Source organism: Phalacrocorax carbo, chromosome 2 (assembly GCF_963921805.1).
Source record: "Phalacrocorax carbo chromosome 2, bPhaCar2.1, whole genome shotgun sequence".
Taxonomy (NCBI): Eukaryota; Metazoa; Chordata; class Aves; order Suliformes; family Phalacrocoracidae; genus Phalacrocorax; species Phalacrocorax carbo.
In genome coordinates, this window is record NC_087514.1 from 149727364 (window position 1) to 149754303 (window position 26940).

At 40.8% G+C, this 26940-nt stretch overlaps 1 protein-coding gene across 11 annotated transcripts in view; it reads right to left on the bottom strand.

Annotated features, from left to right (window-relative positions):
• Positions 1-26940, bottom strand: part of ABI1 (abl interactor 1) — an 84071-nt gene that overhangs the window by 27030 nt on the left and 30101 nt on the right. For all 11 annotated transcript variants that reach the window (XM_064444841.1, XM_064444845.1, XM_064444840.1 and 8 more), the window contains exon 3: positions 2531-2707. In XM_064444841.1, coding sequence (XP_064300911.1) covers positions 2531-2707 — 177 coding nt within the window. The remainder of the gene's footprint in view (positions 1-2530; positions 2708-26940) is intronic.

Here is a 26940-nt window from a genome sequence, read left to right on the forward strand (position 1 = left end):
CAAAAACAGGCTATAATCCAGCCTTTGATTTCTCTTCCTTCTGTTTTTCCTTTCTGTTTCTTTATCAAATCCTGCACTAGAACACAGAGAGTCTCATTAACAGCAATAAACTCATCCACAGATTTCAAAGTGTTGCATAATCTTTATTTAATTCTAAAACGTCCATGTATGTGTTGTACTGTATTTTATTGGCAGTTGTCACAGTAGAAGACGCTCAAGGACCTGCAAGTTAGTCAAATTGACAACTGCTCTAGGCAGAACTCAAACTTCTTTTCCTCTAGAAAAAACATGGTTTCTAAGTCCTTATTGGACGTGTTGCTGTCCACCTTGGGGCTAAATCTTTGGTCAAGAAAATAAGACTTAACAGAATCTGAAGCATCTTCTGAGACCATTCTGGATAAAACAAAGTTTTAGTTCAATTTACTGTATGCTTCCCTCTAATTTGGATGTTCAAGAGGCAACTCAGCACAAATAACAGATGATGCCGAGAATCTGACTTCCAACAGGACCTGATCCAGTTTCTTAAGTTGTTTTGGTTTTTCGTACAACAGCAGTAGCCTACATCTAGGTTTGCAGACAAAGCAAGCTACATCCTTCCGAGCTAAGATCTATGTCACACTCTTGGAATCCCAGTAATATGATGGCTAAAAACATATGATCATGTCATTCACTACCTCAGCCCACTCTTCTCAACAATGTGTCCAGTGGATGTCAACACTGGTGAAGGTGTTAAATGCATGACAGCCATCTTGAACTATTTACCTGAGGCCTGGCTGCCAGATTATTTCATTTGTGTTAACAAGTCTACATATAAAATACCAACATTGTTTTCCTACTAAGTGTTTTGTGCCTTCCACATTCGTAAAACAGACTTAGGCAAATCACTCAAACAATAGCAAGATATAATTTGTAGATGACTTTTATGAGTTGCTAATTTGGTTATTACTGGAAGCTATTTTTCCTCTGAACAGACCAAGTTTTTAATATAGAATTAAATCACTATCAGTTAAAAAAACCTTCACTAAAAATGTTCCCTAAAAGCTGCTTAGAAATAGGTGAACAGCACCTTGTTTCCACCCTCTAAACAAACAGGGTCACATTAATAAAAATAAAGACACTAATACCCCTAAAAGCAAATAGTCATATTGGAAAACGCAACTGTTACACCTTAACAACTTCAACGTTTACGGATCAAGCAACCTGTTTTGAGCCTGCACAAAACAAGTAGTTCAGCAAAGCATCAACTTCAGAGACTAACAGTAATTACTTTACTTTTAAAAAGCCTTCTATAGCACTTGATCCCTGGAGCACTTAAATGCAGAAACCAATATCCTGACATTGAATTTGTGGATTCCTGTATTCTCCATTCATAGAGCTCTCTCTTCAAATGCAGAGACTGTACTGAAAAATTACCAACTTCTCTGACCCCAGTCTTTCTATTTTACAGCAATTCAGGGCACGTCCTTCAGGCTTCTACGTAGGATTGTGCTTCATCCAGTCCGTCTTAAATTATCAGTGTAAAATAACCTTAAGAGTTACAGGTTTAGCTACAAACAAAACAAAACAAAAGCAGGTAGTCCAAAATCACTAACTTAATTCATAGCCACGAGCTGTCATGGTACAGAGCTACTTTCTAACTTGTGTTGGAATTAGACTCCTCTGGGCATACAGAGGGTTACTACGAACGAGGAGGTACCCTGGCACTCTTGTGTCAAGTAATTCTGAAAGATCTGTTCCTCAAGAGCTCAGTGATTCAAAGGGCACGCGATGGGCTGATCTAGCTGCACAACTGACTGACCACAGCACATCAAGCTTTAGAGGATGGGTGTTGAATAAAAGCTTTTTAGTGCCATTCATGGGAACATTGTTGTGAACTAAATACACCTGGAAGGCCTGCTCTAGGGGGACACAAAGCTGTTTTTTATAAAAAGATGTCCAGAGAGCAAAGTTAATTCACTTCAACTATGACCATTTCAAGGGAGGTAGACATTAATTTATCAAGGCATTTATTTAAAGAAAAGGAAAACGAGACCATCCAAAAGCACAAATGGGAGTGAGACATCAAATGCCAGTGAGATCAAAATTTCAACTAGCTCACCCCCCTTCTCCTGACCACCCTCTAAAAACCCCAACAAAACAACCCCAGCCCACCAGCCAGTTTTCCCATAACAGATGACTTATTTTTTCTCAATAACTGAAGAAATAACTTCATTAGAGGAAGAAAGAGTGATAATTTTAACAATCAGTCATGGCTTTTTTGACAAGTTATTAGCCTACGGTCACGAACCATTATTTCCAGACACTGTGACTATCACTGACAGTCACAAGGTTATGGCAAACGTTGCTCCAAAAACCCTCACTGTAAAACAATCCATTTTGTTATTGAAATGTTTGTACAAGGGAGCATATGAAACCCATAATCCTTCCTACCATAAATGAACTAAACATTTTAACGTCAGTAACATTATGCCCTAACACTATCTCCTGGTCTGTGTTACTTGGGAGTCCTAAATTGTCCAGGTATTCTTACCTTTACGCCATGGCCAACATCATCCAGCACTGTGTAGTCTATAGGTTTTCGAATATACCTTACGGGACGTTCCATGTTCGCTGGTGCTATAATTTTGTGAGTTCTCGATGTGTTCTTATTGGTCGTCAAAATGCCTATCTCTCTGCGAGCGACCTTTTCTTTATGGATGTCCACAGTCTAGATTAAAAACAAGAAAGTAGGGGTTTCTTTAGGCATTTGCTGTTTCTTTACAGAGCTATCTACACAATTAGGCTTCACTGTAAGACAGAGTCTGCTGGAAGGATGGCAGTTTATTGACGGAATGAATTTAATCTACATGAACATTGTTTGAAAATTACACTTTAATGAAGTAACCAATATTAGTAATAAAATTACAATTATACATTATGGCTTTGACACTCTAAAGACACTATGCAGATACAGTACTTGCAGATTAACCCTCAATGTTCTTCTGACTGACACTAGCAATAAATTACTCCAACTTCACAGCTGGGAAACCAGGACAGACAAGCTAAGCAATTTGCCCACTATCCCAGAGAAGGACTAAGTTTGGGAAGTTTATGCACTAATTTCTTTCAGCAAAGCCATCAGTGTGTATCAGAGTAAGAGTCTGCATAAGGAAAGACTAATTTCAGCACTCAGGCTAGTTTCAGTCATAGTGTTTATAGCAGCTTTACTAACAGAATAAAACAGAGCCTTAAAGATGCAAGTAAAGGAATATAAAATATGCTGAGCTCCATCATTTTATTAGGAAATACCTACAGACAAAGAAAGGTCAGTTCAGCAGTCTGTGAAGGATCAAACTAAGCTTCACATAACAGACACATGCTTCTACATGCAATACAACCACTGCTTAAACCCTAGCTGAAGAAGAACAAGTACAAATCAAGCATCTGATGCCATAGGAAGTCCCACCTCTAGGAAGCCTATTTCAAGATTCAGGGACTGAATTTACCAGTTTAAGCACCTACTAGAGCCTCAGAATCTCACTGCAGGAGATGTTATCTGACAAAAAAATACCACTCCAAGTGTCCTTGAACAAAACCGATCCAGCCACCACTTTTTCCACTATAGAAAATAATTCTGCAAGCATCAATTCCTCCTGGAGAGACTTTCATAGAAACAGAGTAAAGGTTCAGAAAGAAAGAAAAATCCTTGTTGTTTAGGTACGTGTCTACAAATGGCCTAATCTAAAATGGATATTGTGATGTGCAAGGTTTTGATGAAGCACAAAATTAATTTATATTACACTCTGCTGCTGTATGAGGCAAGATGAAAAAAAAGCAAGGTAAGCATTCAGGAAATGACCATTTCTAGGAAAGCCAGCATTTAGTGTTCAGAGTTCATTATGAAATGCCTTCAGTTGAACTGGTTTTTTCATTAACTGGTGCACATGCTCAAGTAATCTTGAATTCTCCTAAATACAAACAAAATCCTCCTTAATAGCTCTGATACATGGCATTGCAGATTACAAGTGGGAACACAAGCAGAGAAGCACCTAAAAGCAGTGATATCAAGCAACCTTGTTTTCATTTAGCATTAAGCTAAATAACAGACAACTTGTAACATCACAAAAGGCTCTTTTAGTTTGGAAGCGCAGGGAATCTTAATTGAAGTAAGAGTTGTGATTTCCCAGAGCAATGCAAGATATTAAATGTGTATGTCTGCATGAGCTTATTTGGAATAAGTTAATTAAATATCTCAATAAAGCTTTGGAGCAAGCTTTATTGTTCCAAATACTCATGCTCTAAAAAATCCCAAAGTCGGGAATAAAAAGCACCTTTCCAAAAGAGACAATCCTATACATCATGCATTTACCACTACATCAGTATCAGATATCAGCCACTGTACCCACATTTGCTCTGGCAGTCAATTTCACAGATGACAGAGCAAAGACTTAAGAAAAAGACTACCCATATTTCTTCAACTCCAGCTATTATTTGTTAATTTCCTTTTAGAGATTAAAATATACATGTTAGTTCTGCCTTTTAGTTTGCTTTCAGCAAGATCAAGAAACGTTACCTCAGCGCTGTGCTACATGTTCTTACATCATCTCTCTTCCAGCTCCTCCATACAACCTGAACCTTTTTGTTCAACAATACTACCAGGTCTCAAATTATCTTACAGAACTCTTTAATAATACGCAACTCTTCATATTTTGTAATACATGAGCACTGCATAAAACCCCCTCTATTTCGAGTCATCTAAACAACTTAGCAATACAGGAGGCTGAGGAGAACATAAAATTTAAAGCATATACTACAATGTTTTGAAAGAGGGTATTTTAAAATGCTATGCCCCTTGAAATAAATCCATGCTTCTACTTAATTCTCATAAACAAAATCTGTCATTACTAATAAATTCATCCAGTGGATGGACAAAAATGCATCTTTATACTAACAATTTCTTAATGTCTTTGTCAAAAGAAATGAGAAACAAAACAAAACAAAGCCCTTCACAGTACAAAAAGATGTGTCTTCTCCTATCAGGTAGTCCATGAAGACTGACTTTTCCTCCCTGCAATGAACAATGAAAATTCCATAAATTACCAGAGCAGTGGATAAGAAATTCCAGGAACAGATGCTGTACCATACATGCTTTGGAAAATGACTTAAGTAATCTTCTGTTAACAAAAAAACCCCACAACCTTAGAACAAGAAAAGAGCATATCTTAATTAAATCAGACAGCTTATCCAAAATTAAAGATAGAGCAGCAGATTTGTAACATCTTCCCATGGATTTCAGTAACATAAACCAAGCAAAGAGAAAACTATCTGTATCACAGTGCAGAGCCAGCAACTCACGGCATGTATGTAAATCCTGACTGGCATGCAGGCATGCCTATGCAAGACATTAAATTGCTGTTAGAGCAAATGAGACTGCAACTCTTACCACATCTGGTACACTGGAAAAGCGAGGTGGCATTTTGCTCCTATGCAGAGCAAAGGCTTCCAGCATATGCTTTGTCCAGAGCAATGTGCCGCCCATCACCTACCTAGAAAGCATCTTGCTTCAAGAAGAAATTACTTTTTCTAGATCTATAAAGACCGTATGTTATTGCTATGTGAGCATTAGGCAAAACAAAGCACACAAGTTGTTCATGTCTGTTTTTTTATTTATGTCTATTTGCTTGATGTTGATGTGGAAATATTGTTTAGTCACAGGCAATGTTTTTCACTTCCAGAAGAGGAAAAACCCAAAAAACAAGCGATTTTTAGCAGGATAGCATAGCTATTCAGCCAGACAACAGTTAATTCCCAAGAGAGACAAGCCACATATACCACGTAACAGCCAAACCAAACCATGTTCAAAGGTCTGGCCACACTTGGCACCTGTAGCTATGAGCAAGTATCCGCTCTGCTATGGTAACAAGACAGCTAAACAGTAGTTAGTTTGTGATTTCATTCACAAAACCTACTTTTAAATATTGAAGATGAAGAGAAGGAAAGTATGGCAAACTGGCTTGGGTAGATACAGGTTAACAAGCACTAGCAAACAGTCGAACCAGCTTCAAATATGCTTGGCTGAAACAAACACATAGCATAATTTAAAACCTGGGGAACAGGGATGGGATTCTCACTCCTAGACAACAAAATCCAGCAGGAAAAAGAGTCCAGAATTGCACTGATCTGCAGAAGAGGGAGAAGACAGCCCTTCCAAAGGCACAACATGTTTCCTTTAGGAAGCAAATTTAAATTAAGCCATCAAACAAATGCATTTGCCATTATAATTGGGTGCTAGGGACCATGCCAGCTCATCCCAGAAGCAAAGTTAAGTTTGGAGGTTGAAGGAACTTGTTAATGATTAGTGACCTCCGCTATCTGTCTGCTTCAAACCCTATGAAAAAAATCCCAGTTGATCAACAGGATGTAGAGTTAAATTTTAACTGCTTGCTTCCTCAGAAGTAGCCTCAAGGCCAAGTGCAGCATAGCAATGATACAGCAAATAGTTGTTCTTTTCTTTTTCTGTGCTGCAGATACTGCTCTGCCCATGTGCTATGAGGTGCAATCTCAAGACACTTCACAAGAAATAGAGACTGCAGTACATTTGCTCAAGCCAATTTGAGGATATCTAACTATTTTAATAAAGCCCACATACACAGGGATATGTTTTAAAAAGGGAAAAACAACTTCAGGTTTTGACAATCTTTAATCCTAAACCACTGCAACTCAAATTTATGAGCCAGATACTCACACAGCCACCTCTTCTCTCACTGAATGCACACATAGCTGGTGAAGAGCAGGGTAAAAAAGAAAAAAACCAAAGCTATCAAATCAACTCAGCTAACCAGGCACTGCCAACTTCAGGCTGTCCTGAAGGACAAGACAACTCACTACACTAATATATCACAGACTCACACCATGTAAATACCCTTTAGATTTGTGTTAAATTAACGGATACTCAAGAAGCATTGTGCAGGAAAACTCCACTTCAGGCTTCCTACTCCACTTCTCCCCAGCTCCTCAAGAATGAAGCTGTAACAGCACACACACCTGGCAGAGGGGACAGGAGAAGCATTGTGTGGTGCTGCACAGCTATCATATCAGCAAGCTGCGAAAAGCTGCCAGGCTTGTGGGAGGAGTGAAGTAACAGTTAGGGGAGAGAAGAACAGCTGCCCAGTCCTTAACAGTGAAAATGGTGGCTATCAGGTAAAAACAGTAGACAAATCAACCCCCCAAATGAGGTTATAAGATACAATGTAGGAAGCTACAAATTAAAAAATAAAAAAACCCTCCACCAAACCCCTCAAAAAAACTCAAACCACCACACACTTTCACACATGAAATTGAGGATGAGTGAGAAGTCACTTCAAGGGCATTTCCTAGGTTTAAAAATCTAACATCCAAATCACATTAGACAAAAAAAAAATCTTAAAATTACACTGCCATTTTTACTGACGGTTTTTCACACCATTTCACCCAATGGTTTTAAGAACTTTTATTTTCACATCATGAACATCCTTCAAACAAATGTCCTGTGCTGCTGAGAGCTGCAAGTCAGTAACTTTTCAATTTGTCCCTAGGCTTAGACAAGAAGGAACACAGGCTCTGACTCCACAGGCTTCCTCAAGCTGCTACTTTACAGAAAGCGAGGAGAAAAGCAAAGCTGAACAGCTTGTTATTAGCAACAGCCTTCTGTAATTCTGATGGTTTCCCTTTTTCACTTTTTCAGTCTGTGGTTGAATATAGGGTTGGGTCTGTTACTAACACTTTATTTCAAGTAAGTAAAAGCCCTGGTTACAGAGTAATCAGTGTTATACATATCTAGCAGAATAGAACAGAATTACTTTATCCAAGCAAAACCACAGACATAAGACATCGTCACGCACTGAGCATGACCTGTTACCACCTCCCACCCCCATCTTCACAGCATACTTGGCGTAATCACGCTTGCTGATTCTCAGTAACCTGTTCTGCACAAAGCTGGTGCTGTAGTTCCCAAAAGTAATCTGTTCCACACCTCAAGTACTGTGTGCAGTTTTGGGAGCCGCAACATAAGGACATCAAACTATTAGAGTGTGTCCAGAGGAGGGCAACCAAGATAGTTAAAGGTCTCCAGGGCAAGGCTTACAAGGAGCAGCTGAAGTCACTGGGCCTGTTCAGCTTGGAGAAGAGGAGGTTGAGGGGTGCCCTCATCGCAGTCTGCACCTTCCTCAAGGGAGGCAATGGAGGGAGAGCTGCTGATCTCTCTCTGGTGAGCAGTGATAGGACACAACGAAATGGAATGAAGCTGCATCAGGGGAAGTTCAGACTGAACATTGGGAAGAGATTCTTCACTGAGAGGGTGGTGGGTTGCTGGAACAGGCTCCCCAGGGAAAGAGTCACGGCACCAAATCTGCCAGAATTCGAACAGCATCTGGATGATGCTCTTATGGTTTCATTTTAGGTAGTCCTGTGAGGAGTAGGGAGTTGGACTCGATGATCCTTATGGGTTCCTTCCAACTTGAGATGACTCCATGCTAAAGGCAGTATTATTGAAAGGCAGGTTAATGGAAAGAACCACAGTTCATTCATTCCATACCTGAGAGCAGTGAAATTCCCTTAACCAAAGGGCACTGCTGGCAGTATAAAAGAATGGCATAAGGAGAAAAAAAAAGTAGTAAAATTTCTAGTCAAAGACAAGCCAATTGGAACACTAGATTTGACAGATTAAGTCAGGCTAGCAATCCATCAAATATGGTATCTGCTTTCAGCAGAAACTGTGCCTGATGTTACACACAACACTGAGCAAAGACACAGCTCTCAGATTGAACCTATTCAATAAAACTATGCAATACATGGCACAGTGAGAGGTTAGTTTCCTTCCTCAGCCTCTGGGACAACTGTCTAGATTCCAAGCTTACTTGTTTATGCTTGAATACAGAAGGTAAGATCTGCTCCACTACCTGTAAAAATATGCCACAGCTTCAGATTTAGTTGCTCATAGCAGTAAAATACATAGATAGTTGAATGTTACAAACATTGTAACAAACACCAACAAACACCAACAAACATTTTCTAGTAAATACACATTTTACATGAAGTACTACAAGTTCATACATCCAGACCATAGGCTGTAGTGTCAACCAAAGGAAACAAACACCAGGGTGCCTTCAGCATCCCTTAATAAAGGAAAAAAAAAAAACAACCCAAACTCTCACTTTACAATTTGTTCCTAGACCCAGCTTTAATATTAGCCCTTAATGTCATTCTCCAAAACTGCAGATTTCATTGTCTTGCTATATAGTTTATACAATAAGCTTCCTTGAAATTAAAAAAAAATAATAATCTGATGAGACTAAGAACATTAACCTGTCTTATTTTAGAACTACAGATTTATCCCACTGCTACTTCTGTAAAGAAATCGTATTTAATATGAGTTTTTAAAAAGTAAGTTATGGTTCATGGAAGAATGGCACCGAAGGAATCCTGGACAATGCACATAGTACAGGTTACCTGCAAGGAAGTCAGTTTGACCTACAAAAAGGACAATAAAACCCCCAGCTTTACTGAGCTCAGCTAGACAGCTAACTTCTTCAGGGAGAGCACCAATTTATGCTGTTATTTCTTGAAGGAAATTCAAAAGAAAATTCAGTATATTCAACACAGGGAAACATGAACATATTGACACTGCAAGAGAAATATTCTACAGAAAAAAATCAATTACAGGTTCAAGGCACATGAGGTATGAAGAAGTGTGAGTAGTTTGACGTTTTTAAGACATCACGTACAATCAGATGTCTACACAATTTACAAATTATATCTTTCAATAACTCTTGATGAAAGTGCAAGTAACAAGTATTTGCTGATTACTATTGCTTATATATTGTCTGGTCAAGATGGTGTTCAAGAAACTCAAGAATCTACCTACCAAAATAAAATAATTTATTTCCATCTCTTGTCCAGCAGAGTCCGAGTGCTGAGCAAGCCTGGCCTCCCTGGAGATGCAAAGCGCAGAGCCCCAGTGGGACTGGCACCATCAGCCTTGTTTATCATTATGCACACACTCATTTATCCCATGGGGATCTTCTCCAAGGTATGAGGCTTTACTGGCATTGGGAATTATAACTCAATTCCATTGACTAGAAATAGTTTGAACACCTCAGCTGTGTCTGCACCAACTCAGAGACCAAAACCGGGCCGTTTGGTGGGCACCTGCCTATTCTCAGTTCTTCGGCACAGACATCTGGTTAAGTTAAGCAATATCTGAGAAGCACATTAAAAAACTTGAAAGAAACTTTGACAGAAGCACTGCCCTGTTATCAGTGACTGGTGGGCCCAAGCCTATTCCTAAAGTAGAAGACTGATGCAACCTTTTATCATGCCCAGTTAGCCATCAGTTGTGTGAAATTCAAGCCCCTAGTTGGATTTGAACAACTCTTCATCTAAAGGTACCACACTAGAAGCTTTATACTGGTATGCTTTCACTTCCACAGTAAAAAAAAGGAAAGGTCCTCCTTACCACCCCTCTCCCCCCCACAGGAGATGAATTCAAGACATCTTTAGCCACCCCTTGGACAGTCAGCAGAATCAAGAGTGCTAAAGTACTGTCAGTTTACCAGTCAATCCACAGAAGAAAGCCAGCGCTAGCAACAAGCAAGAGTTACTAGTGCAGAAGAAAAAGAGGTGCTTTTTTTCAGTTCCTCAAATTATTTTCAGCATATAAGGATTTCAAGGCTTTACTATTTCACATATACAATCCTTCAATCCAATTTTCACTAAGGCTAAAAGTCAGTTGCCTGAACACCAGTATCTGATGTCATCTGAGAAACCTCAGAATATCCTGCCATGCCTTCTGAAGCTGCACCATGAAAGACAGGTCTCCTGTCACCTCTGAACTATTTAGACATCTAAGCTTCACCTTGTGTGTTTGCTTTGAATATGGTGCTGGCTATGTAGGAGGCAACTGAAACAGATTTAAGAGTTCTGTTTCCAGAGGTGCAAATCCAGCAGTGTTTTCTTGTAGTTTTACAGATAGAAGTTTCTCACATGTGCCCTTCAGCATACAGAAAAATTACAATAGTAGGACAGGCTCTCCAGAAAGCTTCATGTCCTGAAGTACCAGTAAACCCAGGCCTCTTAAGGTAAAAGGCTAGAAGAGCCAGATAAACCATGTCTCATGTAATCTGATTGTCACCTGCCTCCTCCTGCAGAGGGGATTCACAATCAAGAGCTTTTACAGATTAACACAATGAACTAAGGCCAGCAATACATATACAGCAACTTGCACAGTCTATATAAAATGTCTGCCATCAGAGGGGTAAAGGCACTAGACAGAACAAAGGTAAAATAATGAAAGAAATACTAAGTCCTATTTCCAGAGGGAACAGATATGTAAATGCACACACTTCCATATATAGTTTATATGTAAATATATATTTTATATATATATATATATAAAACCTACAGATATATATATAAAACCAACAATGCTAAAACACATTTTGCTAATATCATCCAATCTCAGGGAGGCTTAAAAAGGTGTGGTGTGTTTTTAATTTTAACATTATTGGACTGCTTCTATTATGTCTGGACATAGATTATAGGCCAGTTTAATCTTATGGAGCTGGCCCTTTATTTACGAGTTTAAATCTTTTTCTTTATATACACTAGCAGATTTTCAGATTTTCTCAGATTCTCCAAGCAATCACCATTGGCATAAAGCAGACCAGATTTCAGCAAAGGTTTGAAGATATCTTCTACCTTTTACATTAAGTATTTTTCCTGAGATATCAGGACAGTTGGCGGGGGGTGCCAGGGAAGGAAGTGTACTATAGGCATCCCATTTACTCAGGATAGTTTGCTTGCTGTATGGTTTTAGAATTCAGAAGCACAGAACATAAAACAATAATGCACATAGTCCACAGCATGTCCTGCTCCACAATTATGTGTCCTAAGCAGTACCAATTGCTATGCAAGGCATACCTAACATAAAATTGATTCCTGACCAACAGAACATGTGCTTACAAGTGTCAAAACACTCATATGTTGGGGGGGGGTGGGGGGGTGGGGGTGGGAGGATAGGGGGAAGGTGGAGCACTGATAAGCCTCATTAAAATCAAGAAGCTCAAAACAAGAGCTACAGAAACAGGCGTAAAGCTTACTGGCCATAGACAAATAGCCACACCTTTAGCCCTCTTACTGTTATGAAACTGGAAGCCATTCTTCCAAAAGGAAAACTCGGATTCACTGAGAATTGGACTCCAAGACCCCAGTTTCCAAAACACAGTCTGAAGTGGCACGTACACCTATACAACAGCACTGAAAAGGAGAGGGAAGAGAGGTCTGTTCAGCTAAAGGATTATGTATGTAGACGTTTTTCAGAGTATCCCATTGGCAAATCCAGTCACACATTCTGCTGGAGAAACTGAGCAGAAAGAGGCAACACACAAAGGGGATACGGGGCAAGGACAGACCAGAGGTGCTGGGAGCAGGTGCATGACATTCTAAGACAAGAATCAGAGCAAAGAAACCAGTCCACTTGTCCAAGAGCCAGACTTGAGTTCCTGCCTGATTTTTCTTTCCTGGTGCCAACTGGAAATGGGAGGACTGCTATGGAGGACGGGTATTTATCCTTCAGACAGGACAGAACTTAAAGAAGCTTCTCACATTATTCTATAACAGCTACTTCAGAGCATGTTCAGCAAGATGCTGAGAACATAAAATGGTGCAGCTGAAGGAAATCAGTTAAGTCTCGCCTGTGAAAAGCCACCTCACAGAATCAGGCTCTGTAAATGAAAAGCATCTATGGAGAGATACAAGGGTGTCTCATCACACCCTCACCTCCTGCCCCTCCCCCCTTCTCCATCTGAAAGGAAGATGATGTCAACACAGAGCATAAGGAAGGGAGGTCTGCAGGAGTGTCTTTGGGAACAGGGAGAGGGATGTGGAAAGGAAGACTGGCAGATGGCAACTGAAGGCAAATGGAGTTGAAGTCCTACAGAGGAAGAGATTTTTAGCAGCTCTACAGAGGCCCTCAATTAAGGAAAGAAAACAGTTAAGACAACAGTTCTCTCTCTTACCCGTTGCATTGGTGAAATGCCAGAAGCACTTTGCTAAAGTTCACATAAGTATAGGGGAAATGGAACTTCAAACATCTGGAGTATGGAGGTCAGGCAGTGCTGCAGAAGCAGCTGGCCCTGCACACAGGAGGCGGCTGTCTGCTGGGACGTCAGTCAAGTGAAGGGAAGAGGTGGGATGGGTCTGTGGCTAAGAGCAAGAGCCTGGAAAACGGCAGATTGAAGCTCTATTCCTGGCTCTGCCAGACTTCCTGTGTTACGCCAAGCAAGTCGCTTTGCTGCTTGGGCCAGCTTCTCTGAGCTGCCCACCTGCAGCAGCTTTGAGAATAGACATAGACAGAGTGTAGGTGGGCACAGGTATAGGCAGCGCTGCCATAGCTGTCTGCTCTGAGCACAGTGGAGCACAGCGACAAAGATACCCAATATTTCTCTGTAAAACAGCTTCCACCAGTGTTTTTAATTGCTAGTGAAAATGCAGAAGTGAGTTATGAATCATACTTCTTGTGCTTTGGCAAACCCTACTGCTGATTTTAACTGTTTGAGCAAAACAAATGTGCATATACTTCAATAAGAAGTGCATTGTGAACATCACTCATTTAAAAAAAATAAAGTCCTCCAGTGACCTCTAATACATCTTTATGTGGAGTACAACATGAATTTTTGCATTCTAGCTAGCTTTTTTTTTTGGTCTTGCAAATTTAACTGCTAGTTGAATTCCCTCTTCAACAGTCTGAGCATAATAAATAGGTAGAAAAAACTGCATCACTAATGTAGATCGCTGTGGGAGGACACAGAGAAGGGAAGATGGGGAGATTATTTGCAATTATCTTCTACCTGCCTCCTCAAGTCTTTGGTGTTTCAGCATCAAAAGCTGGGAGCAGGGGAGAGAGAAGTAGCTTCCATGGTGTTATTCCCTCTTGTAGCACAAAATCCCCACTCACTCTGGAATACACTTTCCAGTATTTTCTGGAGATTCAGCTGTGGCTGAACACTACACACCACCACTTCACAGCCATTGTATGACAGGCAGTACAGATACAGCTCTGCATCAGATCAAAACCACAGCACGTGGCAAATTAACGATTGCTAACCATCCACTTGAGTTTCATGCTGTATGACAAACACCTTTTTGAAGGATAGCTCTCTTACTCAGTTCTCCCTCATCTTCCCTTCACCAAGACAGGATTCTGATAAGGGAAGTACCAAGGTACATTCCCCCTCCTCTAGTGTGCTGTAGATGGTCTAGTCAGTCAACTGAATAGACATTTCAAAGATTAACTAACACCAGTTGTATTGCTAATACAAGTTTCCAGAGGAAAAAACTATCTAAATGGAACCAAATGCTTATTAATTTTATTTGAAGCCAAGCCAGAAATGCAAAAATCTGCTGATTAAAAACAGTCTTTAAAATAGCAGACACTTCAAAAGAGAAGTGTTTCAAGTGTACAATCCTACTGATTGATTTTGACAGAACAACATTTGGGATCTGCAGTCATAACGTTACATTTGTATTCAGTCTTAAAAAGCACAAAAAGCAGATAAATGCTTTTGATTATGCAAAGTCAAAATCCCAACTGTACGTGTGATTATTTCAGTACCTGAAATTAGATTTCAGTAATTTCAAATTTCTTTTTTGCTGGGTATTCCTAAAGATATGCATGCATGGGTAGGCTTATTTAGAAAAAAAAAAAAATAGAAGAAACAAAATATGCTTATGCAAGCTCCCACATGGGAGTTTCAGCATTTTTAAGTGGCTGAATGAGTCCCTCTTTTCCTTACTGGAAGCAATGCCCTTGTCTAGAATTAAACAAAACATACAAATCTGAATATGTTCTTGACTGAAGGAATGCACAAGGACAGAAAGGAAAAATTAAACAGCTTCTTCAGTAGTTTGGACTCACTAAAGAACCACCATGGGAGTAGAACAAAATTGTATGTTGAATGAAAAGCATTTTACGTGCCAAAAAAAGCAACTTCATACGAGATGAACGTGTGCAATTGCAAAAAGCACTGCAGGTGGCTGAAAAGGAAGCCATCTAAAAAAAGCCTATAAAAAAATAAACCCAACAGAACAAGTTCGAGCTTTGTGAAAGTTTGTCTGAGGTAAAGAACTGATAAAGCTAGAATAAGGATAAGCCAGAGTGCTCTTGCCTAAACAAAAAAAAAAACAAAACACAAAACCAAAACCCAAAGCCAAACCCCTCACATCTAGTTGTAACTTGGCATTTCAAACTGGGAGGGGGGACACATGACACCACACCAAAAGAAGTGAGCTAACATTGTCTTAGCTTTAATTTATCACCTCTTTAGTACTTTAGTTTATCATGTCTAACAGCAGAAATAAAATATTTTCCAATAATAAACGTTATGTTACATGGTTGGGATCGTGGATTTATTGTGTATCTCAAAATAATAATTATGCTGAAGAATAACAAAACTCCCACATAGAACCTACTCTGATTTGTCACATGTACTTACTCTAAAGTTTTCTGAATTAATTTTCAGACACATACTTTTCTTAAAATAACAACAAACAAACAAAAAAAACCACCAAACAACCCAAAAGCAAAAAAAAACACAAGCAAAAGCCACACAAATAAAACACACACAAATTCCTCTCCCAGGGACCCCCCTTCTCCATATGAATTCAGTGCCTGTGAGGTATCTTAAGATGGACAATCTTGGACAGATTGTTTCCCTAAGATATAAAACAGGGACAATATAAGTAGAAACAATGCTGAGTATCCTTTAGCCACCTGCCAACATAGTTCTGCTTACAAATCATCCAAGGCACAATGTTATTTCTATATCTCTCTGATCATATCTGATTTGATGGCAGTGCTAAAAGCTAGTGGGAAACCTGCTGGTTTTCAGTTGGGTCAGCACGGCACCTACAGTAACTCAGGAGTATTAATTAAACAGCCATCAGATGGCTAAAGGCCGTACTATCTACACCACAAACCCTCTTGGCTTAGTGCCACAAAAACAGCTTACCACACATGAAATTTCTTTCTCACTTTGTTTCCTATATGTTCAAAGGTTGAAGACTGCATTTTCTCCAGAAAAGAACTATTAAAGTTTTGGATTTTTTTTTCAAGGTTTTGCACAAAGGAAGCAAGTCTCTGTGGCAAACAACTTTGTTGCAACACTGAGGTGCTAATACTATGGGAGGATAACCAGCAACGGCCAGTTTTTACTCTTATCCCCATTGCTACTGAGTCTTATCAGTAAAATAAGATGGCGGGAACAACCCCTAGTCACTATAGATCCCACTTAAAAATTTTCAGTGTAATTACTCCACTCTGCAGTTAACGTACTACTCATACTACTACCTTCAGCATATTATTACAGCAAAGAGCTTTTCCACATCACTTTAATATCAAAACAAGGACAAGAGAAGGTCCTCACTTTTGTTTTCAAAGACAAATACAGAACATGACAGTTCAACTTTCTGACCCAGTGTCCCCTTTCTCAGACCCCCTTCAGTAACCAGCTATCTGAAGTTATACCAACAGCGGACAAGCTTAGAAGCATCATGAACTTCACTCAGCTCAAGCTTCTGAAATGCCAGTTTCGACAGCATTGCGCATGAAAGCCTATTAAGATATTCTAGCAAAAAAGGAGAGTTAGCAAAAAATGTCCTCACATGTTTCTTAGGACTCCATTACTATTGTGGACTGAGTCATACAGACTTCTTGTAATTTGGGATATATTAAGTAAAAGCAGAAGACAGACAACCAAATCACAAGCATGTATGACGTTTACCAGTTTAATAGGGTGGGGAGGTAGGTACAGGGCAGAGATGGAATTGCTAAGGCTGCTCTACTTCTCCATTGCTGTTTTAATTTCTACACACAACTAAAACAGGAAGTTGCACATTGTTTCTGTAAATGGATTTCCCTTAGCCTCCTACTCTTGGCTACGACTGATATGAAATACTGTAATTATATCTGCTGGGAACATCCATGTGGCCTCAACAGTCCTAGTAGCACTTACTCCATACTGAGGCAGAACCTTCCCCAGCCAAAACTTTTCTGGACTAAGGCTGGGCACTTTGGCAGAGGACCCTGGCCAAGAAACCAAGCCACCAGTCAACTCTTCCTCCAGGACCACCCCTCAGACTTCTACACGCATGCACCCAACAGCGAGTTCTTGGCTCTGTCCTGTGCATACACCTGAACACAAACACTGCAGCCTGATGGCAGGTTGAGAGGCAGTACAAGCCTAGAAAAGAAGTCTTGTGCATAGGCACAGAGAGGAGGACACCTACATCCCTGCTGTCGAATGCGTTATCCCACTGCCATTACAGCAAATTCATTAGTCAGACTGATCATGTGTTCAGAAATTAGACATTTCCACTGTGCCATTATTAGCATAATGATTAAACTTGATTGCAAATGCTTGAGAAGAAGTGTCAGCTGTTGGGGATGACACACAGAAAGAGCCTGTAGAAAGATGCAATCAGAAGTCTGTAGTTCTCAAGATCTCGTCTCCAGGATAACTGAGCCCACAATTCGGGGGTGGGGGGGAGGGCAGGGGGAGGACAGGACAGGACAGGCAGAGAACAAAACACTGCCTGGCACAATAAAATGGGGGGGGGGGGGGTGAGAGAGACTGGCATTCTCTTAATGTTGCTTTAGGCAAAAGTTAGACATACACTAGACAAATATTGACCAGTGAATTGTTCAAAGATAACTAAGGAAGGTACACTGGTGCCCTGGTAAATGTGTTCCAAACAGCATGGTGGGTTAAAGCCTCAGAACTGTACCACAGCATTTCACAGAATCACAGAATGGTAGGGGTTGGAAGGGACCTCTGGAGATCATCTTGTCCAACCCCCCTGCTTGAGCAGGCACACCCAGAGCAGGGGGCACAGGAATGCATCCAGGCAAGTTTTCAATGTCTCCAGGGAAGGAGACTCCACAACCTCCCTGGGCAGCCTGTGCCACTGCTCTGGCACCCTCACAGTAAAAAAGTTTCTTCTTATGTTTAGGTGGAACTTCCTGTCTTCCAACTTGTGCCCATTGACCCTTGTCCTGTCGTTGGGCACCACTGAGAAGAGTCTAGTCCCATCATAAATATCTAAAGGGTGGGTGTCAGGATAAGTACTGAAGAAATCCCCCCTCAGTCTTCTCTTGTCCAGGCTAAACAAACCCAAGATTCTCAGCCTTTCCCCATAAGGCAGATGCTCCAGCCCCCTGACCATCTTGGTAGCTCTCTGCTGGACTTGCTCAAGCAGTTCCACGTTCTTCTTAAACTGGGGGGCCCAGAACTGGACACAGCGCTCCAAATGTGGTCTCACTAGGGCAGAGTAGAGGGGGAGGATAACCTCCCTCAGCCTGCTGGCCACACTCCTTTGAATGCATCCCAGAATACCACTGGCCTTCTTGGCCACAAGGGCACAGTGCTGGCTCAGGATCAGCTTGCTGTCCACCAGCACTCTCAGGTCCTTCTCAGCAGAGCTGCTTTCCAGCAGGTCAACCCCCAGCCTGTACTGGTGCCTGGGGTTGTTCCTCCCCAGGTGCAGGACCTTGCACTTGCTTTTGTTTAATTTCATGAGGTTCCCCTTGGCCCAGCTCTCCAGCCTGTGCAGGTCTCGTTGGATGGCAGCACAGCCTTCTGGTGTATCAGCCACTCCTCCCAGCGTGGTATCATCAGCAAACTTGCTGAGGTTACACTCTATCCCATCATCTATGTCATTGATGAATATATTAAACAGGACTATTAAACAGTTCCCCAGCACAGACCCCTGGGGAACACCACTAGTGACAGGCCTCCATCCAGACTCTGCTCCATTGATCACAACCCTCTGAGTTCTGTTGTTGACCCAGTTTTCAATCCACCTCACTGTCCACTCATCCAACCCACACTTCCTTAGCTTGCCTGTGAGGATGCTATGGGAGACAGTGTTGAATGCCTTACTGAAGTCAAGAGAGAGCAGCGGATGGCCAGTCACGCCATCATAGAAGGCTATAGGCTATCAGGTTGGTCAAGCATGATCTTCCCTTGGTGAATCCATGTTGACTACTTCTGATAACCTTCTTATCCTCTACATGACTGGAGATGACCTCCAGGATGAACTGCTCCATCACCTTTCTGGGGATGGAGGTGAGGCTGAATGGCCTATAGCTTCCCAGGTCCTCTTTCTTGCCCTTTTTGAAGACTGGAGTCACATTTGCTTTCCTCCAGTCCTTGGGCACCTCTCCTGTCCTCCACAACCTTTCAAAGATGATGGAGAATGGCTCAGCAAGAATATCAGCCAGCTCCCTCAGCACTCACAGGAGCTGATTTCAAAAATCAGCCTTTCAAAAGAAGGCCTTACAGTTCCACAACAACCACCACCATGGACTCATGCATGACTGGTCACTGACCTGTGCAATACTGGACAGCTAAACATATGCTGGAGTTACTGAACTTCTGCAAGAAACCTAACTGCGTGGGAAGGTGGCTGGGATTAATATACTGCTACAGTCACCTTAATCAGGGAGGGATCTGTCAGTGGGGAGTAAAATATTTCCCTGAGAGCTAAAGGGGTATGTCAGGACACAATTTAATGTACTATAAAGACAGCTGTGCAAACTTCTGTGGCCTGCCTCCTCCCCACTGCTTTGGTAAAGCCTGGCTTTCCTAAGTGAGGTCAATGTACTTTTTGGATTTAGGTTGTGTATAACCATTCAGCAATAAAGACAGTGTTTACTCCCAGAAGTATATAGCTAATGTAAACAACTATGCATTTGTTTTAAGAACTACCACAATGAAGAAATCTAGGCAAATGGGCAGGAGGGAAGAGTACACAGGAAAAGTACTTTTATTCAAACAAGATCTGCACACTGCTCACGATCTGTTTTTCCAGGATGCTTGCTTAAGTCACATAATTGTTTGCAGAACCTCTGCTTTCTAAAAACATATTTGGAAAAATTCACACCACATTTTCTTTATTCCATTTCTACTGACTGGATGATGCTTCTAAATATTATCTAACTAGGTGACCTATCATTATCCAATCATGACCAGTCAGCAGTGTTCTCTCAATCTTATTTCAGGCAAACATTTCACATTGAAACAGTCTTTAAAAAGTTTTTCAATAATTTCCAAAAGAATAAATGCATTCGATACATTTATTCCAAGTAATTCAGCTGACTTTAGTAGAGAGCATCTCTGAAAGTTTCTGCATCGACTGAAGGACTACACATTTAATGCAGCCCAGGGAAACAGTTTCATAAAGAAGTTGAGTTGAAAATAAGATGCAAATAACCTGGAGTTGTCTCACCAAGCTCCTTTTGCTCCCAGGTCTGGAGGTCTAGAAGTAAGACGCAAGCTAACTGGGACTGAAGCTTGATATTCTCTCTGCCAGCCAAGAGGCATGCTGCACTGAAGGAAGAATGCTTAAAGCAGCAAAATCCCAAGTAATTGAACCTGGATTTATCTCAGTGAGAGCTTACGGAAACCATCCCCCACTTCCTGAAATTTTATTATTTGTTAATGTGCCACAGCCTGTACTAAGGAAAGGGAAAGATGTTGTTTTAACCAAAACACCATAAACACCCCAGAAGTTCTCTCCTCTGGTTTTAGCATCCAGATGCCAGAGTAGCAAACGCTACCACTGTATCAGGGATGTTTCAAAACTGTCATATATGAAGGACAAGTACTTCTGTGCTCTGCTGTCATGCTACTGTCAAAACAGGGCACTAACAGACATGTCTACAGGTCACATGGATGAACACCATTCATATAGCACAGAAACAGATATGCTTAACTATACATCAATTTAGGAGGACACTAAAACAGTGGTATATAATGGGCGGGCAGATCGTCCTCAGTGTGCAGAGAGGAACAAATAAAATAAAGGATGGTCTAGCTCCTATCAACTTACACTTATAACCCTGTCAGTGCTGTCTCTTAACATGAGATTTAGGGTGTATGAGGAAACTAAATCCAAACACAGTGGCACAGGTCAGACATTACAGAGTTGAGAAAGTCTAACTCGTTTCAGGCTGTTTGATTTGACTTCTCTCTCTACCTTAATGACCCATAATTACATGAAGGTAGCACATTTCTGGAATGATTTACAGGTTTCACCTCCTAAATGGAGATCATCCTCAGCTGCTTCAATGTCTCTCTCGTCACCACAGGAGGCAAAAAGTGCCAAGTTGGAGCACTGGTAAAACACAATATTTCTACTGGTCACCACTCTCAAATGCCATGTTTCATCTGCCAAGACACACATGCAGGTCAACTGCATAATTTCAAACTAAATTTATTTTTAAAAAAATAAAAATCCAGGTTTAAATAGTAATTTAATTTCTGCTAATTAAGAGGAATAAAAATTTGCTGGCCCACATGAGCTGGCATATTATTAGCTTACCATACACTACTTATCAGCTATTAGAGAGCAAAAATATGTACACTGCTCAAAAACTTCAGTAACACCTTTTCCAACCTAGTTTAGGAGACAAGCCCTATCCACAGTACAACTCATCTGTTTTAGTCCCGTACTACATCTGGCCTTGCTGCATCTCGCCCAATATTTGATTTAACAACACACGTAAGAAAATCCTATAAATGGACAAAGAAGGATCAGCATCCCAAAGACAACATTTATCCCCTTTTTGGTCAGATAAAGGTTGATTTGCGGTTTGAAGGCTTATCCTGCAATCTTATACAGCCTAGTTTTGAACACAGTTCAAAAATATAACTTAAATAAAAAGCAATCCCATAAAACACCAAGTTCAACAAGAAAGCAGAATTTCTGATGATGAAAACAAGCCTTTCAGTCATCATTAAACATTTCCTTGTTCTTCTATTTTCAAAAGATGGCCCAACTGACCTTTCCTGAAGCAATGATATGTTTTACTATTTCCATCGTGACCCCTCTTAATTCTAAGGTCCCCATCCTACTTGTTCTCACTTTGTATAGAAGCCTGATAGCTTTTAATCACACCCTTGTTGCTCCTGGTTTTGCCACATACAGGTATTTGAGATAGCGTGATAAGATAAGGTTGACAAGACATTATTTTTCTCTCGCAAGCAAGGAACAGAGAAGCCTGTTAGAAAAACAACAAGCTATGCTTCAATCCTCACATGGCACCACACTGAATTGTACTGAAGGATCCATTGTAAATAACCATCTCAGGGCAACATGTGAGGGGGAAAAAGCAAGTGCTTTTAGGCATGAACAGGTGAAGCTACAAAATCACTGCACATTAGCATTAATACAAGGGTACATTCAGGAAGAAGTCATAGCTATTTAACAAATTCTAAAAGAGGAAGCAAAGTATAAGATCTGTGATTCTACGGTCATGTACTATTCATATTTTCATGCCCATAAGATATAACTAGGCACAATATTAGGCAAAATTATTTAGTAATATAGCTACTTGCTGGAACCAGGAAAGAACATTAGAAAGGAAAATGACAGCTTTAGTAATCTATTTTTTGAAATTGAGTAAGAGGCAGACATACTTTGATGGTGGTTACTTCCACATGCACAGCCCGTGGTCCAAATGGGAATTGCTGAAAAAGCAAATCACGGCCCTCACTAGCTGTTGCTGAAACTGTGCTAGTCCAAAATATATTCCGATTTTTCTCAAAAAAAGAAAAACCCTTACATACAGTACAGCTTTTAACCAAACAAATGTACTATTTTATTTCCACTACCACCACAATGCCCCTTCTGTGATGGCACTAGCAGCAGGATCAGTTAAGAATCAGGAATATTCTCCAGTGGAATACGTAATTCTGAAAAAATAATATTAATTGTAACCTATTTCTATTTAGGTGTTTAGCCATAAGTTATATCAATTGATACAGTTTCACACACATTTTTCCCTTACAGTGAAGGGAAACTTTTCACTTTGTGCTCTGCAACTGCCCCAGTGATGCAGAGGTCACACTGTCCCAGGTGATGTTGGGAAAAGAATACACACTGGGGCACAGCAGCCACTTGACAAGTGTTTGATAGATTAACACGGTTGGGTAGATTTCCACACTTTGTACACACTTTTTCAAAGCTAAATAAAAACAGAAGTTGTCCCAGCTTTAGAAGAATAACTAATAAGTCATTCATATACCTCCCATGAACTAATAAAAAAGATCATTCACTACACATATATAACTGTAAGGTGGCTTTTACAAGACCAGCATAACATACCAAAAGGTTGCTAGCCAGAGACTAAAGTCAAACCAGCAGCAGTATACAGAGTGGCAGAATGTTGCTGCTGGCTTATAAAACACTCCTGTCAATCATTACTGGGTTTTTCATCTGCAGATCAAAACTTATGTGCCCCCCAATAAAACGAGCCAGCAGAAAGCACCACGCATTTCCCTTGTGAACAGTACAAGAAGTCCAGCCACAAGCACCCAGCAGCACATGCTCATGCGTTTGAGTGGTACATCGTGAAGAGGGGTAGCTTCAGTGATGCAGTACAACCAAGACTCCTCTGCTCCGCAATAAGCTTCTTATACTTGCTTTTCCCCTCTTTTTCCCTAAATATAGTCAACTCAAGCATAACACTACCCAGCTATGATGAAAACCGACATCCCAAATAGCTGCAATGGATGGCACTGACAAGGTGACTGACTTAAAGCTTTGGTAGCTTCTTACCTGCTGCTATACCAGACACAATATTCTTACAACCACCACCTCATACACTGCATTTCCTTTTTGCTTTGCCCTTATGCCACTAAAACATTGAATTAGGGTTTTCTTATCTCTGTCCATGTCAAACAGGAGCTATTCAGATGTGAAGACTGCTGGTTTACTGAGACTTGAAACAGAAGGAAAATTTAATTTCAGGCAATCTAATCAGATATATCTGAAATAAATAATAATTTTAAAAGACTCCTTGAAAAGTCCAATATGTGACTTTCAAGCAGGTTAGTAATGCATTTCATTTATGCGTTATATCTTCCAGATATGAGATGTTTTCATTAAAAAAGAAAGTTTGCACAAACATCCCTGACTCCTTTGTTGCACAAAATTATCAAAAAGGCCTTCCAGAGTAATGTTCACAGTTCTGGGATTTTTGGCTTTGATTTCAGAAAACAAGAGACTGTATCAGGCCTCTTAATTTAGTATTTAATGAGGTATCTAGAGCTTATGGCCAAATACACATTCAGCAGAAAGGAGGTTTTAATGATCTAAAACACATTGACAAACATGCATTCAGACTGCCCTTCCACCAGACCGTGGAATGGGAATCAGCAGCTGAAGGAACTCATTACAGTCAGCAACTATTAAAGTTACCAACTTCACCCATTCCCCCAAAACCTGTTCAAACCCTGCATTCACAAAAAAGAAGTGGGAATAAAGAATGGCAGGAAAAAAGTTTCTTGCTCAGTTCCTTCTTCTCCATCAAAGCAACTGACCTTCCCCATCACAGAAAGGCTGACAGCTGTGGTTGCTCTCTCATAGGTGTACATAATTATCATAGGGGGTTTTTTTGTTGGCCATGCATTGGGTTTTTTTGACTACATCAGCTGAACTGTACAGGAATTGCAGACAGATCCTATGTCTATTCATTTGTGGTCCTGAAGGGAGTTTCTCAACAGAACAGCTGACAAGGTAACCCTTACACATTATACTACATCCTGAGCAATTTACACATATCATGTAGAAGCTTATATGCACAAAGATAAAAACAATTTTAATAAGCAGATAGATAACCAGAGCAAGCACAGTACGACTTCTTGGAGCCTTGGCTTCTATCACAGAAAGTACAGGAAGAACAGGATGTGAAGCAAAGGCCACAGAGATAACTGTCAGCACTTTATTAGGAGAGGGACCATCCCCAAGGCAAGGTTAATCTAAACAAAAGGTATAAGTTACTTCACCATATGTAGAATATTTGCGTCTGCTGATAAGCAAGGGCATTCCAAGAGAACCAGAGAGAAGACATTATCTTTCTAACATATATAACATTAGATGGATGCTCTAGCTCCTGCAGAAATACTTCATCTCTTCACACACTTGTGGACATACAGAAAGGAAAGTTTCTACGGAAGTGGAGTTTACAAGGATTTGTAGGCATGGAGTGGCGGTTTCTCCCCTGACTTTGTAATTGTCACCCCCTCACCATTTAGTTCCTATAGCTTATGATGTACCTTGCAAGGATACAAAGTCAGGTTTTAGGATATATCCAGCTACTGCAGTGTAACACTGAGAAGAGTCATGCCAGAGGGTAACCCATTCCAGTGCTGCACCACACTCCAAAATAAAAAGGAGTTTCCCAACTCCATGCACTAACCTGTACAGCTTCAATTTGTGGCTAACTATTCAACATCACACTGTCACTACACCAAGAGAAAGACTAACTGCAAAGATGACAGAGCCAGACTTAAGTATTTGTAGGCTACCATTACACCACTGCTTTGCTTCCTCTTTATCAGACTAAACAAGCACAACTCCTTCAACCTCTCCTCATGGGCTGCATGCTCCATGCCACTGAGCATGTCAGCATCCCTCTACTGGACTATCTCCAGTTTTCCTAAATCACTCTTGAACAAAGCAGGGGTGACACAAATTTAAAAAAAAAAAAAAGGACATCACTCCAGGTGAAGCCTCATCACTGCAGAGCAGATGATAATCACTGCCCTTCATCTGCCAGCCACACCCTTCCCAACGCAGCCCTGCCACGCTGTTTCTCTTATTCAGATGGCCTTGTGTTGTTGGCTCATGCTCTGCACAGCATCCACCAGCACACCAGCTCCTTTTCAGCAGGACAGCTACTCACAGTCACCCCCCGGCACATAAAAATGCATGGGGTTATCCCACCTCAAGTGTAGGGCCTTGCACCTTGCCCGGTTTCCCAAGGTTTTTGCTGGCTCAATCCTTGTGTTTCCCAAGGTTCCTCTGCACTGAAGCTCTGCAATTCAGTATATGAACCATCTTTCCTAATTTAGAGTTACTCCCAGATTTGCTGAGGACATGCTTTATGCCCTGACGGTCACCAAAGAATATTCTGAACAGCGTGGGCTCTAGTATCGACCTTGTTTATTAGCAGCCATCAACCATTTGCTAGTTCTGGCTGATTTTCTTTCCAGTTAACAGTCCTTTTGTCCAGCCCATATGTTCTTCATGTCAGAGAACAAGATCAGAGTTTTAAGCATCCTCTTCTTTTTAAAGAGGGAAATTCAGAGTAGAGACACCTGGACAGCTGTCCTTTGGAAGCACAGTCATCACTAAGAGCATCTGGATAAGTCTTTCGCTCCCATCTGTAAGTGTAATAAAGTCCTTCACATAATTGCTTGTTCCTAGGCATGACCACCCACATTGATCAGCAGGTGATTTGTCACATTTTCTACCCTCTTTCTACTTCTTGGCTTTCAAACATTTATCTGAACTGTATTGTGACCATATACCACAATCCATGAATGCAATATCACATTAATTCAAAGGACGGTACACACACACACACTCAGAGAAAGCTCTTTCCCACAAACTCAAACACAGAGTCCCCACTGTATGTGCACTGCCTTATGACTCTTCAAACATCAGAGACCTGCTGAGCACCTAACAGCTCTGTGCTCTTCTTCCCTGGCACCAAACACCAGATATTGTGTCCTCAGCTTGCTACTACTTAGGAGCTCGTCCCTTCAAACCACATAACATCTTCAGCAGAGCTTCTCTGAAATCTAATCCACATCAGCCCTGACTAGTTGCTCACCCAGATGAAGAGGCCTCAGTATTTGGGGATGGGGGTGGTGTGTGTGTGAGATTCAATACAGGCTACAGCTGTAAGTTTCAAGTCCTACAAGAAAAGATAACATCTGTTTATTTCATTATTTCCCCTGACTTTAGCTAGACAACCACACCATAGAAACAGAAGGCATTTGGCTTTCTGCTTGCATGCAGTATTTGAATTACACATGCAATGAATTAGACATGGATGGTGACAAGCAAGATTCTTCCAAA